At 51.4% G+C, this 14,433-nt stretch overlaps 1 protein-coding gene and 1 non-coding gene across 9 annotated transcripts in view; one reads left to right on the top strand and one right to left on the bottom strand.

Moving 5' to 3' along the window:
* Nucleotides 1-1,526: 1,526 nt before the first annotated feature.
* The window catches only part of DIP2C (disco interacting protein 2 homolog C), a 308,890-nt gene continuing 295,983 nt past the window's right edge, over nucleotides 1,527-14,433 (bottom strand). For all 8 annotated transcript variants that reach the window (XM_043480646.1, XM_043480643.1, XM_043480648.1 and 5 more), the window contains 5 exons: nucleotides 13,057-13,114; nucleotides 11,593-11,667; nucleotides 9,799-9,973; nucleotides 7,663-7,786; nucleotides 1,527-5,372 (listed from right to left, as the gene is read on the bottom strand). In XM_043480646.1, the coding sequence (XP_043336581.1) occupies nucleotides 5,120-5,372; nucleotides 7,663-7,786; nucleotides 9,799-9,973; nucleotides 11,593-11,667; nucleotides 13,057-13,114 (685 nt within the window). In that variant the 3' untranslated portion in view covers nucleotides 1,527-5,119. The remainder of the gene's footprint in view (nucleotides 5,373-7,662; nucleotides 7,787-9,798; nucleotides 9,974-11,592; nucleotides 11,668-13,056; nucleotides 13,115-14,433) is intronic.
* LOC122449036 lies at nucleotides 8,599-8,667 on the top strand. The gene has a single exon (XR_006271854.1). It is a non-coding gene; the product is annotated as a small nucleolar RNA SNORD31 (small nucleolar RNA).

Raw genomic sequence — 14,433 nt, 5'->3', positions numbered from 1 at the left:
CACTTGCTTCTGTCCCCCCAGGGTCCATACCAACATGGAAACAAAGTGCAGGGGAGCTGAGGCCAGGCTCAGACCCCTGTGCCCACCGTCTTGTCTTCCATTTCACTGTGCCTTCACGTTTCTGCAGGTCAGCCTGTCCCCAGAGCCCGACAGCCCAGGTGAGCCCTGCGCCCTCCCACACGGCGCCAAGTGAGGGGCTGGAGGAGAGGCTTTCCCGCCTGACTGTGCTCAGAGCCAGACCCCTGCCTGCCCACCCGCTGGCCTCCTGCCCCAGCCCTGGGAGGGTCCCCAACTCTTCCCCCCATGAATGACGAAGTCAGGGAGTGACAGTGACATGCAGGGTGGAGGGGTGAGGGGCAGGAAGGGAGAGGAGGGTCTATCCCAGCCTGAGGAGCTGACATGGGCTGTTCCGAGGCAGCAAGGCCCACCCAGATCTCACGCTGACCTTGGTGCTGCCATTAATTTGTTCACGGATTAACCTTAAAATCGAGAAGACAGCAGAGATGAGTGGAAGGACCCACTGGAGGGGAGCCAGAGTGGCCTTGACGGGAAGATGCCACTCAGGGACCAGGCACCGGCTACCAGGGATGGCGGAAGACAGAGACCGGCCCAGCAGTCAGCACCGGGCAGGCTCTGCTGAGCAGGGGGAGTGAGTCACAGAGGACCTGGTGTTGAGGGAACGGAACCTCTCTCCTCGGAAGCAGTGACACTACGTCCCTCCGTGTGGACAGAGCACCTGACTCAGGCCACCAAGACATCAACAAGGATGGTAAGACCCAGAATTACGATCAACCTGCCAACCAAACTCTGGCCTATGTCCCCTGGCCTCGGCACCATGCTGGAGGGCGTGGACCAAGGCAGAAGAAGGAACTCTATGCGTGCATGCGGGAACACACGTGCTGCCCAAAGCACGGCCACTCCGAGCAGATCTCCTGGCAATGCCCAGTCACCCAAACAGGTGGTCTACACCAGCCACCGACTTCCACACCCCCAGTTAGCATGGACGTTCCTTTCCCAGGGGAATTCTAACACAAAGGCACTTGGTGAAGTCTGGTGGTTTTATCCTTTCATAACCATTAGGCTGGAAGTCAGTTAACCCACTACCACTTTCCAAGAGACAAAGACAAAAGAAAAACAAAGATAATTGGGTTGGAATCGTCAGCGAGACCTCGGTCCTGGCCAAGGTTCTGGCCAAGGAGCAGCAGAGTTTGTGCACACAGACTTACACTCCTTGTCCCTCAAGGTTACCAATAATCTGTACACTTGGAGAAAATGTGAACAAATATATTTAGATATATTTAAAAGAATTAAAAAAAACATTTCACAAAACATTTGTTGCCATAGGAATTTTTTAGCAATAAATGCCCACATCAAAATTTAAACATTGTTCAAAGTATGATTATCTGTACTGGTAAATAATGCAACAAATTATGTAAACAGAGTGGGATCCATTCCTGGTAGGAGTCACTTCCTTCCTGGGATGGAAGCTGGCCCAGCTCTCCAGGGGACCAATTAAGAAACTGCTATTTTCAGAGCAACAAAAATAAAAGCTTTTATTTGTTCATTTGAATATAAAACAGGCGTTATCACAGATGTACAAAGCTTACTGGTGGTTTAACATACGAGAAGGTTGCTGTCCTTTGCACATAAAAATTTTGTTTGGAACCGTGATTGGCTGAGCACATGAATCTCTCTAACCAGTCACCACACTATGAAGCAACGCTGCTAGCATCTGACTATCAAGGGACCATTTCCCTTGGGGAAAGTGTCAAGCAGGGTTAGATAGATATAACAAACAAGCACCATGAGGAAGCCGCCCTGTTGGTTGGTCTGAGTCTTGGTGGTCGCTGTGTACCCTCCTTTGTGCAAGTTGACCACACGGTTTTGTCTGACTTCAAAAGCACAAGGTCACGAGACAAACACTGGCTATGTTCTCATGAACGACTCGTCCCAGCAGTTTCCATTAACAGTACAGAACGATCCTCCTTTATTGCTAAGTGGGTGGTACTGAGAGTCTCATTCCTTTTCTTGCACAACAGAACCTGGATCCCAGCCCTGAGCCCTTGGCCCTCACCGCTGGCACAGGCAGCAGGACCGAGGCCTCACGAGGGCACCAGCAACCTCACAACCCCTCGCTGGGCCTTAAGTCCCGCTTCCTCATCAGTGTCTGACCCGAAACTGCCCCCCCCCACCCTTCCACAGGGCGGGTGTGTGTCCTCTGTGTGTGGTGGGGGCCCCCCCCCCCACCTTTCCACACTGTGGGTATGTGTGTCCTGTGTGTGTGTGGTGGGGTGCCCCCTACCCTTCCACACTGTGGGTGTATGTATCCTCTGTGGTGGGGTCTCCCCCATACCCTTCCACATGGTGGCCATGTGTCTTCTGTGTGGTGGGGTCCCCCACTACCCTTCCACACAGTGTGTGTGTGTGTGGTGGGGTGCCCCCTGGCCCTTCCACATGGTGGGCGTGTATCTTCTGTGTGTGCGTTGGGGTCCCCCCTACCCTTCCACACGGGGTGTGTGTGTGTGTGTGTGTGTGGTAGGGTGCCCCCTGGCCCTTCCACATGGTGGGTGTGTATCTTCTGTGTGTGGTGGGGTCCCCCCTACCCTTCCACATGGTGGGTGTGTGTGTGGTGGGGTCCTCCCGGCCCTTTCACACAGTGGGCGTGTATCTTCTGTGTGTGGTGGGGTGCCCCCTACCCTTCCACATGGTGGGTGTGTGTGTGGTGGGGTCCCCCCGGCTCTTCCACATGGTGGGCGTGTACCCTCTGTGTGTGATGGGGTCCCCCCTACACTTCCACACAGTGGGCCTGTATCTTCTGTGTGTGTGGTGGGGTCCCTGTGGCCCTTCCACACAGTGGGCATGTGTCTTCTCTGTATATGGTGGGGTCCCCCTTGGGAAGCAGAAGACTGGGAATGTTTATCTGAAGCATGTGGAGAAATACTCATACACAGCAATGAAATCAAAATATTTTAAAAATCAAATAACTTGTGGAGATGGAAGAAACCCCACATGTAGACAAATTTTTTAAAAATGCCACTTAAAATTCTAACAGCAATTAGCCTTGGATCTCCGAAGTCAAACAAAACTCTCTTGTGGCAAAGGGCTCAGTGCCAGTGCACAGAGCAAGGCAGGTGAGACCACCACGCAGAGAGGGTCTCAGTCTCGCCAGCAACACTCTGAACCAGGCAGACCCCACACAGGAACCCCGGGCACACTGGGGCAATCATGGAGGGGATCTCACTCGGAAGCTGGTACCTCTTCTTGGCTGGACACCGACGAGCTGGTTCAATCCGGGAGTGTGCGAGGGGTTCTCAAAGTTTCAAGGTGCATGAGGCGGCAGCAGCAGCAAGAGACGGAAATCAGAAGCATGTCCTTGCAGCAGGAGCAACGACGGGGCTGGGGGCCTCCCACTCCAGCCAGCACAGCTGGGGCAGCTCCGTGCATGACCTCCTAGTGAGTCTCCTCCCTTAAAGCCGCTGAGGGAGTCAGCGCAACCTGCTGCCAATGACCACAGAACGACATTCCTTTTCATACCAAGGACCAAAAAAAGGTGACAAACAAAATGATGAAAACACTGTGCAATGAATTCTTGTAGCCGAGGGAGCGCGTGCAGTGGGCCAGCTGCTCCCCAGGCCACGCGTTGCGGTGGGCACGTGGCACCGAAAGTCCGTCACGACCCCGCGGCAGAGGGAAAGTGCACACCCGGCTCCAGTCTGCCACCTCCGAGGCGCTGGCCCCACAGCTGGTCTCTGGCTCCAGAATAGAAGCTCTGGGCTGCAGGCCGTCTGGTTGCTCACACCAGCAACGGCGAGAGTCTATCTACAGTGCAGCGGAGGGGACACCATGCAAGTGACAGGTTCTGTGTTTTAAACTTTAAAATTCCCTTTGTTCTTAGTGAACTTATATTTCATATATATATATATCTGTTGTGATGCTATCCACGCAAGATAATACAACACTTTTTATATTAGCAAACATTACAAGACTTTAATATTCTTGAATGTTTTCTCTGTTATACTTCTAAAGAGATCAAAATAAATTAAACGTTTTGTACATAATTACATATGGAGTTAACTTATTTTATCTTTTTAGTTTAGTACAAAGATATCTGCAAGGTAATTGCCGAAATACACCTTATTTATAATTTCCTCTCATTCTATGATAACTTGGAGGGCCGATCATCAGTCTGTTTCTTCAGTACATTTCTGACAAAGAAAGCGGCTAAAATCTAATTGGAAGGTGCTATTTGGAAGGTTTTCTCGTACCTTGACACACTGTCCTAAAAGGATGGGCTCCAGCAATGGCTTAAATCAGTAGCAGGTCCATGGCATTAAGATTTCATGACACATTAAAACAGAGAAAACAATTCTTTGTCACACTACATGAATTGTTTAAAAGAACCCATCTGGAGGGCAGAATATTTTTTTTAATTGCTATTTTGGCTTAACAAAATACCACTTTTACGAAGAAAGCACTTATTATTCAATAATTAAAAAAAAAGAAAAGAAAGTTCTTGAAATGGGCTTTTCCAACAAACTAAAGGCAGTTAATGCAAAGTCCTTGTGAGCAAACTTCACATTCACGTCTCATCCCTGTGTGACCAGGACGTGTGGGAAGTCTCCCCACCACACGGTGAGGCTCTGCTGGGGAAGGTGCCCTGGTGCCCACACTTGCGACACTGAACAGGGGGCCCCAGGCGTCTACATGTTGTAGGCCACGTAGATGAGACACTACGTGGGCATCTACATGTTGTAGGCCATGTAGATGGAGGCCCCAGGCGTCTACATGTTGTAGGCCACGTAGATGAGACACTATGTGGGTGTCTACAAGTTGCAGGTCATGTAGATGAGACACTATGTGGCGTCTACATGTTGTAGGCCACGTAGACAGGGGCCCCGGACATACTACGTGGGCGTCTACACATTGTAGGCCACGTAGATGGGGGCCCCGGGTATCTACATGTTGTAGGCCATGTAGATGGGACACTACTTGGCGTCTACATATTGTAGGCCACGTAGATGGGGGCCCCGCACATCTACATACATGTTGTAGGCCACGTAGATGCGGGCCCTGGGCGTCTACATGTTGTAGGCCACATAGAAGGGACACTACGTGGCATCTACATGTTGTAGGCCACGTAGATGGGGTCCAGCTGGTCGGCTAGGAAGCCATCACGCAGGTGCATGCGCTGCTTCTCCCCCCGGGAGTTGATGGGGATGACGCCGATGTCCACCACCACCACCACCCCCACCACCAGGTAGTGCTCCTCCAGGACCACGTTGGTCACCAGGGGGACCAGGTCCAGGGCTTCCTGCTCGGACCCATCGAGCTCAACCACAACCACCAGCAAGTTTGTCCAGGTGAACACGGCACTGGAAGAAAAAGAAGCATCACTGTACAATTGGGACGACTCCATTCTCTCTGGATGCCCCACTGGGCTCCTGCTGGGCACTGAGCCTTCTCTGGTCTGCAGGTTCCAGAGCAGCTCTGACACTCCTTGCGTCTACACCTCTTACCAACCTGCTCGCTGGGTGGCAGCCCACCCCCGCCTTCCCTGGATCCACCCAAGGCCCTAAGGGTGGAACCCATCCCAAAAGGCACTTAGGAAGCCTGCAGTGTGGTTGGTGGGACCGTTGCTGAGCTGGGACAGTGGGCACTAGGGCTAGTCCTGACCTGCCTCTGTCCCCAGGGGGTGAACGCGTGTGCACGTGAGCAGAAGAGCCACCATGCTGGGTCAGGTACCTCAGTGCTCGACTGCAGACCTGGGGCGCACGGACAGATTCTGTCTCAGGAACTGGGTGAGGGCAACACAGGGGACCTGATTCAGGTGGATGAGTTCCTGGGGATGCCAGAGCTTCATCCAGAAGTGTCAGGAGGACCACCCACAGTATCTTGTCTGCCCAGTTGGTAAAAGCTTAACTAAGTCCAATGTTTTACACTTTAGGCCACCTTGACGTCAGATAGTAGGGCTTTTAAAACATGAATGTTTAAGAACCTTAGAGCCCCGTGGAGGGCGGGGTAAAGCTCTGGGGCCTGCAGTGGCTGCTGAAGTCAGATACAGAAAAGGTTCTGTCTTAGCTGTGAGGCAGGTAGTGTCTGGGGAAAGTCATCTCTGTTTCCTAAAAGCATAGGGTATGCTTGTTAACAAAAAATGTGTATTTTGCTTAGTATGGCCAATGATCACATTAAAATGGAAGAGGGACACTGGAGACTCCTGGGGCTGGCTCTGTGACAAGCGTCACCCCGAGGGAGCTGCTCGAGAGAACTGCACGTCTGTGAGTCATGTGACTGCTCTTGGCCATGCTGGGGACGGTTTTATCCTGACATCTGGCATTGAGGGTGCAGCATCAGGGTCAGTGTGGATCCCAGAGTTCACTGAGAAGGGGTGCAGGGGGCAGCGGGAGGCTGCTGGAGCCCACCTGGGACCACAGCAGCTGAGGGTGGCTGGGCTGTGCTCAGTGAGGCAGTCACAGATGTGACCCAGCCTCACACCCTCCCTTCTCTGCACCAAATGACTGATGGGGCTGCCTGGGGGAGCCACAGCCTAGGGAGGAGGGTGACATCAGAGCCGTGGTGCTGCTTGCACTCTGAGGAGAGAAGCGCCTCGCGACCGAGCCTGATGCTCCTTCCCTCTTGGGGCCTCTGAGAGTAGAGAAAGGAGCAAGCTTCACAGTATCTAAGTGATGCTCAGAACAGACAAGAGAAACCCACACGGAAACCCTGGCCACACACTTTCCAGTGGAAATGGCACCTTTTCAACAAGACAGAAAATATGTGCGGGAGGAAACACAAGCCACTTGAAATTATTTTCTTAAAAAATACAAAAACAGAAGGCTGAGATGGCTATTTACACCTCAGTGCAAACTGAGGCAGACCCCTACCGTTTCTGGCTGACACCTTTCTCCACTCGAGTGGAGAGGCAGCTTTAGAGGTGGAGGACTTGTGCTCAGATGGGCTTGTCGCTGCTTGCCCTGAAACAAGGCACTGAGTGGGGACGAAGCTCTGCCGTCCACTTGCCCCTTCTGTCTGCCGAGCCCTCTGCGCGGTGCAGCATGTGGCCGAGAACACCAGCCTGTGTCAGCTGACAAGAGGCAGCTGACACTCACAGGCCAACCCATCTGCCCCCCTAGAGATTTCAGAAAGAGCCTCCCTGGGGGCTCCTGCCCTGAGCTTGCAGACAGGCCCCCTCAGGCCTCCACCCTTCAGGAAACGAGGGGGATGAGAGGAACAGCGGCCAGTGGTGCTGAAGCCACTGTCCATGCTCAAGTGTCACGTGAAGGCCCCAAGGAGTGGTGGGTGCTGCTGCTCCCAGGCACACTTGCAAGTTACAGCCACCAAATGGCCAGGGCGGGCACGGCGTGGCCTCCAAGGCCACCTCCAAGGGTGGTGGGATGGGTGACCTGTCACTGATGACCCTATGACGCTGCCAAGCATGGCCTCTCCTGGAGCTGAGGCCTTCCCACAGGGCTCGCTGGGTTCAGGCTCCCTGTGGAGAGTGTTTTCCCCTACATCACATTTTCCATAACAAAAAAACAAATTGGCTCCTTGGAAACACCCCCTAGCCCTCCGTCCATCACCTCAGGAAGAGCACCAACTGCGCCAGGGGTGCTCATTAGAGGTTCAGGTTCACCCTGGCCCTCGGGCTGCCTGCCTGCTCCTCACCATTCCGTGACGCTCTTGTGGGCTCTGATGACTGAGGTCTCGATGTCTATCGGGTGATACCTCATGCCGCGCAGCTCCATGGCCTCGTCCAGGGCCCCCACCACGTAGAGGGCATCATGGCGCTCTGTGTGGGGAATGGACACTATGTGAGCTTCACGGCAAAACTGCTCGAGTCTCATAACGAATAAAGACGAGCACTACCCTTGAACATGGAAGAGAGGCACAAAAGACCCCTGAGCAAGGGTCTGGTTTCCTTTCTCAGGGAAACTGCAGCCCAAGGCGCTCAGCGAAGAGGTGTGGCGGTGGGGGGTGGGGGCTGTGTGGCCATGTGACTGGCCGCATGCCTGCACGGTCCCCTCGCCCAAGGGGCAGCCTCCACATATATCCCTCGGCAGCACTGTCTGAGATGCAGTAGAGTCACATGAGAGGACCCAGCACAGCCAAAGCAACACCAAGCTCCCTGTGGTTCCATCACACGAGGGTTCAACTCTCTTATCACTACATGTCTGAGTGGGAAAGAAAGCGGAGTTTCCAAGAATGTTCATAAACAAAGATTCCCTTAGTTCATGTAATTGGTAAAGTTATTCTTGTCAATTGTGTAAACCTTGGGATAATGACAACATGCAGTCCATCTTTCCTTGAAAACAAGGAGATCTCTTTCATCTTTAGGGTACTGAGTGCATCAGGGTGAGTTTATGAGAAGTGACTGACACATTAAATACCAGAAAATAAATCTTCTCCATCTCTAGGCTAAGGCAGACAAGATGGAGGCAGTCACTTGCTGACTTCTGACCACAGCTGCTGGGGCCTCCCACCCTCCCAGCCCACGGACTCCACAGGCAGAACCAGCGCTGAGGTCTGTGTGTTGCTAAGCTTAGTTCCTCAGGGAATCCCAGGGGGCACCCTCTATGACTTCCCCAAACTGAAAATACAATGCCAGCCAGCGACGAGATCAGTGACGCTCCAGCCTGATCCCTGTGATGGGAAGGTGTTTTCTGAGCTTTTGCCTACAGTGAGAAACTGAGAGGGCTTCACAGCCAACAGGAAACTGTGTGGACCAGCTGCCAGCCTTACAATGTGTCTGTGCTGAGATCCCAGAGCCTGCACAGACGTGCCTGCCCTCTATGAGGGTGAAGAGGCTGGGCTCCCATGGAAAGGAGCAAGCCACGCTCCTGCTTAACACCAGTCTGAAGTTACAAGGTCTGAACAAAGAACAAAGCACACAAAATGGAATCCAGCTCTCAGAGGATGCAAAATACGGAATTTTCTTATACAACTTACCTGTTTCAAATTAGCATATAATCATTTCAGCCTTCCTAAATAAATGTTTTGTTTTTTAAATCTTAAAAAAATAAAAGAAAATACAACACCAGAATATTTCGATACTTTTCCCCTGCATTCTTCCTGGTCTGGCCTGGCTGGCACAGCTCCTACTAGGCAGGTGGGTTGGAAGCCTCGCTGATCTCCAGTGCTGGCAGATCTCACAAGAAACCTCAGGCCCCCCGCCCCGGAGTAACACCCAAGTCTTGCCTCTGTTTTCAGTGAAATAAGGAGTGGAGAGAGGACTCGAGGATCAGCAACGTGAGGAGCAGACAGGCTCCTACATGTTGGTTCTGTGTCAGACCCACACCCAGCGCTAGCCCTCTGAGCTACTGTTCCCTGAGGGCGCCTGGCAGGACCAGAGCACTCGAGGCCAGCGCCTCCCGCCCGGAAGAGAACAACGCAGCTTCGGGGGATCCTGGGTGGGGCTGGCAGCGCCAGAGTTGGTGACAAGCCGGTGAGCTGCACTTACAGGCACTTGTCAGAGACAACATAGCCCCCGGCCCCTGCCCTGGTTTTACATGTGTTCCTAGCTCACAGAGGAGGACAGAGCATGGGACGTGTGTCCTCAGCTGCCGACGTGCACAATCTGAGCAGGCTCTCTCACCCTGGGCTCTCTCTCTCGACCCCCCCCGCCCGCCGCCCAGCCCCTGCCCCCTAGTCTCTCTCGCCCCAACCCAGCTCTCTCACCCTTGGCTGTCTCCAGGCTGCCTGCAGCAAGCATGCAAGCACACACACTCTCCTGGGACTGGGATCCCAAACCCACATAGGTTTTTGGTGTCTGAGGACTTCCTGCCTCCTACTGGGAACTCTCACCTCCATTTGCATCAGTGAGTTCAGTTCTCCGTAGGAATCCCAAGTACCCTGTTCGTGCCCAGACTGTCTGTGTGTCTCCAAAGCTTAATCTTGAGTTGAAGTGATCTGACTGGAGGGATTCATCTCCATAAATAGTGAAGTAACCACTGGCATTGTGGGCACTGTGAACCCAGATCTGTAAGGAAGCAAAATGTACTACATAAGTTAACTTGACATGATGTCCAAGGCAGAAACTACTTTTACAATTCAACAGATTGTATTCCGTCTGTCCCTGGCCTGCAAAAACAAGACAGCTTGTTTCCAGAGAGACACAGACACCGCAAAGTTTGCTGAAATGAAAACATGACAGCACACTCATGGTTGAGCAAACAACCAAGCCCTCATCTCCGGAGAATCCTATTAAAGTAGATGAACTAAGGGCTTTTGAAATAAATATCAAATGAATGAGGTTGTAAGAGTTTCCTTGTATTTATTCAAATGCTTCCAAAAAGCAAGCTGGAAAAATGTTAAAAAGCTTTCTGGTTTATTTTCCCCCTTCACTTGGTTTGTATACTTTGGGGAATATATTGTAATAAAATAACACAACACAAAAACTCTAGAAGGGAAAGGCATGGTAACAACAAAAAATGGAGGATAAAAATGCCTGAATGTTGTATCTTAGGAAATGGTATTTGAATCAGGGACAAAGGGTCCAGCCAGCAGCCCTCAGCCACACCTGCCAGGGCAAACCAGGCAGCAGCCCAGGGATGAGGGTCTCCAGCAAGTGAGGGGAAGAGAACCTGTCAGACAGGTTCCCAGCACAACGCCAGGGTGCAGTGGTCTCCGCCCCTTGGCCCAGTACTCAGCTCTGAGAGGCTATGTGTTGTGAGGACAGCAGGGGCCAGATGCAGCAGGCACCATGTTCAATTTTCATTCTTAGATGTGCATTTAAAGGAAATTCCTAAATAAGGCCTGTATAGCATTTCATCATTTCGATTTTGATCTTCACATGGAGAGAGATGAGTGAGGGGCCAATAAACTGCCCAAGAAGGAGAAGGGTCTGGGGGTGATGGTGGCTGAGATTCAGGCCCCAACACCACTTCCTCCCTCACCATGTACACGTACGTGTGTGCCATGGTGCCCAAGAGAGCAGCGGGGCTGGTGTGTGAGTCGGGTGCCATCAGTGGCAGTGTTTTGTGTGCGGCCAGGACAGGCAGCTGACCACAGGGTGGGTGGCACCTATAGGAGTGTCCTTGTGGGCAGGTCATGGTCACTGTGGCCTGGCCTTGGAGAGGAAAATGGGGTTGGGGAGGCAGACGTGTTGGAAGCAAGTTAATCAGGGAGCGAGGTGGACGGGAAGGGCAGAAGGGTGCGCATGGCCAGCAAGCAGGGCGAGTTTCAGGACAGCAGCCCAGGAAGGGTCTCCTGTGGCCACATGCAGTCAGCAGTGTGAAGGGCACAGGGTGGGTGGGGAGTCACTGGGTAGGTTGCATCGTCAACACAAGGGAGTAAAAGTGACTTTCTGACCCAGACAAAATCCTGTTGTGTCCCCAGTCTGCCTGCCATGGTTGTTGGTGCTGCTATGATTCTGGGTTTGGCAAGATTCCCTCTGCACATTCGCTATCATGTTCCTGATGAAAGACTTCTCTGCTGTGAAGCAGGCACATGGAACTCAAATGGAGAGCTGAAAAACAAGGAAACTCTGCCCACACACAGGAAGTTTCCTTTTTGCTAAATGTTTTGAAGAGAAATGTGATACTCGTAAGTAAACACCACTTCATAATCCTGAACCTTCACAGACACCCCATTCCTCACCTCGCCCAGGTGTGAGTCTCCCAAGGGTCCTTTCGTTTCTGGATTGGCAATGATGATCCGCACCCCTGGAAGTATCTATATGGGGAGGAACAGTCTTGTCAGTGGGCAGACAGGCACATGCTTCATGCCAAGTGCCTGTTTTCCCTATTAAAATGGTTTAGAAAGTGAATGGCTTTAAATCAAAATTGCAAACCACAGCATCACATAATGACAGCAAATTGAGGACATTTCATTGTAATTATTTACAATGACAGAGCCTGTGTTAAAATGATCCTAAAAGTGAGACTTTGAACAAAAACATGATAAATGATATAATTTAACAAGCCTGATGCTTGCAAAGTAGAACTAGCGGAGCTGCTTTGTGGTGTCCAGAAGAGAATGCAATCCCGCCAGGGCGTCTGCCGCACCATGTGGATTGCGGCCCTGCCCCTCCTCTGCCACACTGCCCACTTTTCCTGTTGGCTGACAATAGTACAACATTGATACTGAGCACCTCCTTCTTAATGGACATTTAGCTCAGAAATGCTCTGAATTCTACCGGAACCATGTAAAGAATCAAAAGCTGATTCTGGAAATTTAGAATGGAGCCCCTCTTGGTTCAGCTACTAACTGTGCAGCTGAGATAAGGCAACACACCTGTGGTGAGAGCTATGGGAGCATGTCTGATGAATGACCCACAAGGTTGAGCTGGGTGGGCGGGCAGTGCTGAATCCCACCTTAAAGAAAACAGTACCAAGAACTCTAACCATCAGCCATGAAGACACAGACTGTAAAAGGTCCCAAACAACATGCCTCTAGAATTATGTTAAGTGGAGAAGAGATCTGATAATAGGGGCCGGGGGGTGGGGGGGAGTCTTCATTCAGATTTAAATACATTCCTTGCACTTTAGTTCTATAAATGACACAACCACCATGGCAGGAACAACTAGCTGTCATGATAACCAGTCTTTGTCTAGTTCCACAGTAAACAAGCTCTGCCTGCTGGCCAGGCCCATGGACATTTGGACCCAATGTACCGACGACACTGCCAGCCTGCCTTTCTCGGCTGGGGTAACCATGCCCAGAGGTGCTAGGTATGAGTGAAGAGGCTGAGAAGCGGCCGTATGGCCTCTTCCTTTTCCTGCTGCTCCTCCTCTGGGTGGAATGCAAGGAAGGGCTGCAGCTGGAAAAGCTGCTGTAGACCTGGAGACACCCGTGGGAGTGGAGGCCATGCAGAACAGAACAAGAGAGAAGGTGCCATGGCCCTGGGGGCTTCCTTTGACTTTCTGTGCTCATGGTCAAAACCAGTTGATATATTCAGTTCAGTTGCTCAGTCGTGTCCAACTCTTTGGACTTGATATATCACTTTTCAAGAAAACTTTTTTTTTTGTAAAAAAGTCTTCCATGTACTTCTTAACTTTCCAAAGCCCCCAAACTGAGACTTGTGTTCAAATGTATATGCACATGCCTTCCTTCTGTACTTACTTTTCCTGACTCCATCAGGGGCAAACTATGAGGAGAGCCTCTTTCCACTAAGCGTACTCTACAAAGAAAAACAGAAGGTGTTACTGTGTGCTCTGGACCCTGGCTTCCTCCTCTACATCTAGCACTTGGGTCAACGCCCAGCAGTCGGACGGGCACATTAGCTCTGTTGACAAGCACTACCCAATGCAAAGAGAGTCGAGAAGTCCAAGAAAAAGCAGACAATGGCAGAGAGGAGACAGCGGGGGCCACCACACAGGCCACAAGAGTATGGAGATGCAGCCCCACATATCAACCCACAAACGTCGGGAATGACTCTGCATTGATGTAATGGGGTCAACACAGTGTGTGCAGAAAAGGGAGAGTGAGGATTAAGCTGCATTCCTCAAAGAGCCGCCACTCCTGTGACAGAAGACCTCTCGGGCCTGTCCCCTGCAAACACAGGGGGCTGCAGACCCCACAGCACAGCATCCACCGCCCCAGCTAGGCACATTGGAGATGACTGGCCAGTTCAGACAGCACAATCTCCTTTCTGGAAAGAAGTGCTCTTCAACCTAAAAACTATCAGCTGGTGAGGTACTCAAGAACTGTGGAGGACCCTGGTGCCAGTCACAACCCATCCCACTGAGCCCTCCTCAGCTGTATTACTTTATCCCATGACTGGGTTCAGTTCTCTCCATGTTACTCTCAGAGTGTGATGCTGACCAATCATCTACAGACAACTTTTTCTTGAGGAAAATGGAGTGAAAGGGAACCCCCCTCATTTCTAATTTTATCAATTTGATTTCTCTTTTTTCCTTGATAAATCTGGGCTAAAAGTTATCAATTTTATTTGTCTTGTCAATGAACCATCCTTTTAGTTTTATTCATCTTTACCACTATTTTGTTTCTATTTCACTTTTTTCTGCTCTGATCTGTATGCTTTCTTTCTGGTATTAACTTTGGGTTCTGTTTGTCCTTTCTCTAGTTGCTTCAGGTATAAGATTATGTTGTTTCTTTAGTTGCTTCAGGGCAGCCGGCCTCCCGTCCTCATCCTGCCCTCGGAGTTCATCTTGTCTCCTGTCCCTGCTGGGCAGGTGGATCTTACCTGAAATGAGAAAACTCTACTGCTAAGAATTTCCCTGTGGCCTCCTCTCTACTGAGTGGTGGCAGGGACCTGGGCAAGCATGCAGGGTGGACAAAGAGTTTCTTCTCTGGTCAGCATGGAACAGTGCTCTATGTCAGTGATTCCAGGCAAGCAGGAAGGGGCACTAGGACCACTCAGGGGTGGTCCTGTCTTGTCAGAAATGCCACATGGCGGGGGTGGGGGTGGGTCTTTCACCCACTTGAGAATATCCACAAGAGCAAAGAAAAAACCAGCCCTAGAAGAAGGCAGAGCTG

The sequence above is a fragment of the Cervus canadensis genome, chromosome 10 (assembly GCF_019320065.1).
Source record: "Cervus canadensis isolate Bull #8, Minnesota chromosome 10, ASM1932006v1, whole genome shotgun sequence".
NCBI lineage: Eukaryota > Metazoa > Chordata > Mammalia > Artiodactyla > Cervidae > Cervus > Cervus canadensis.
This window is presented reverse-complemented; position numbering and strand designations above follow the sequence as displayed.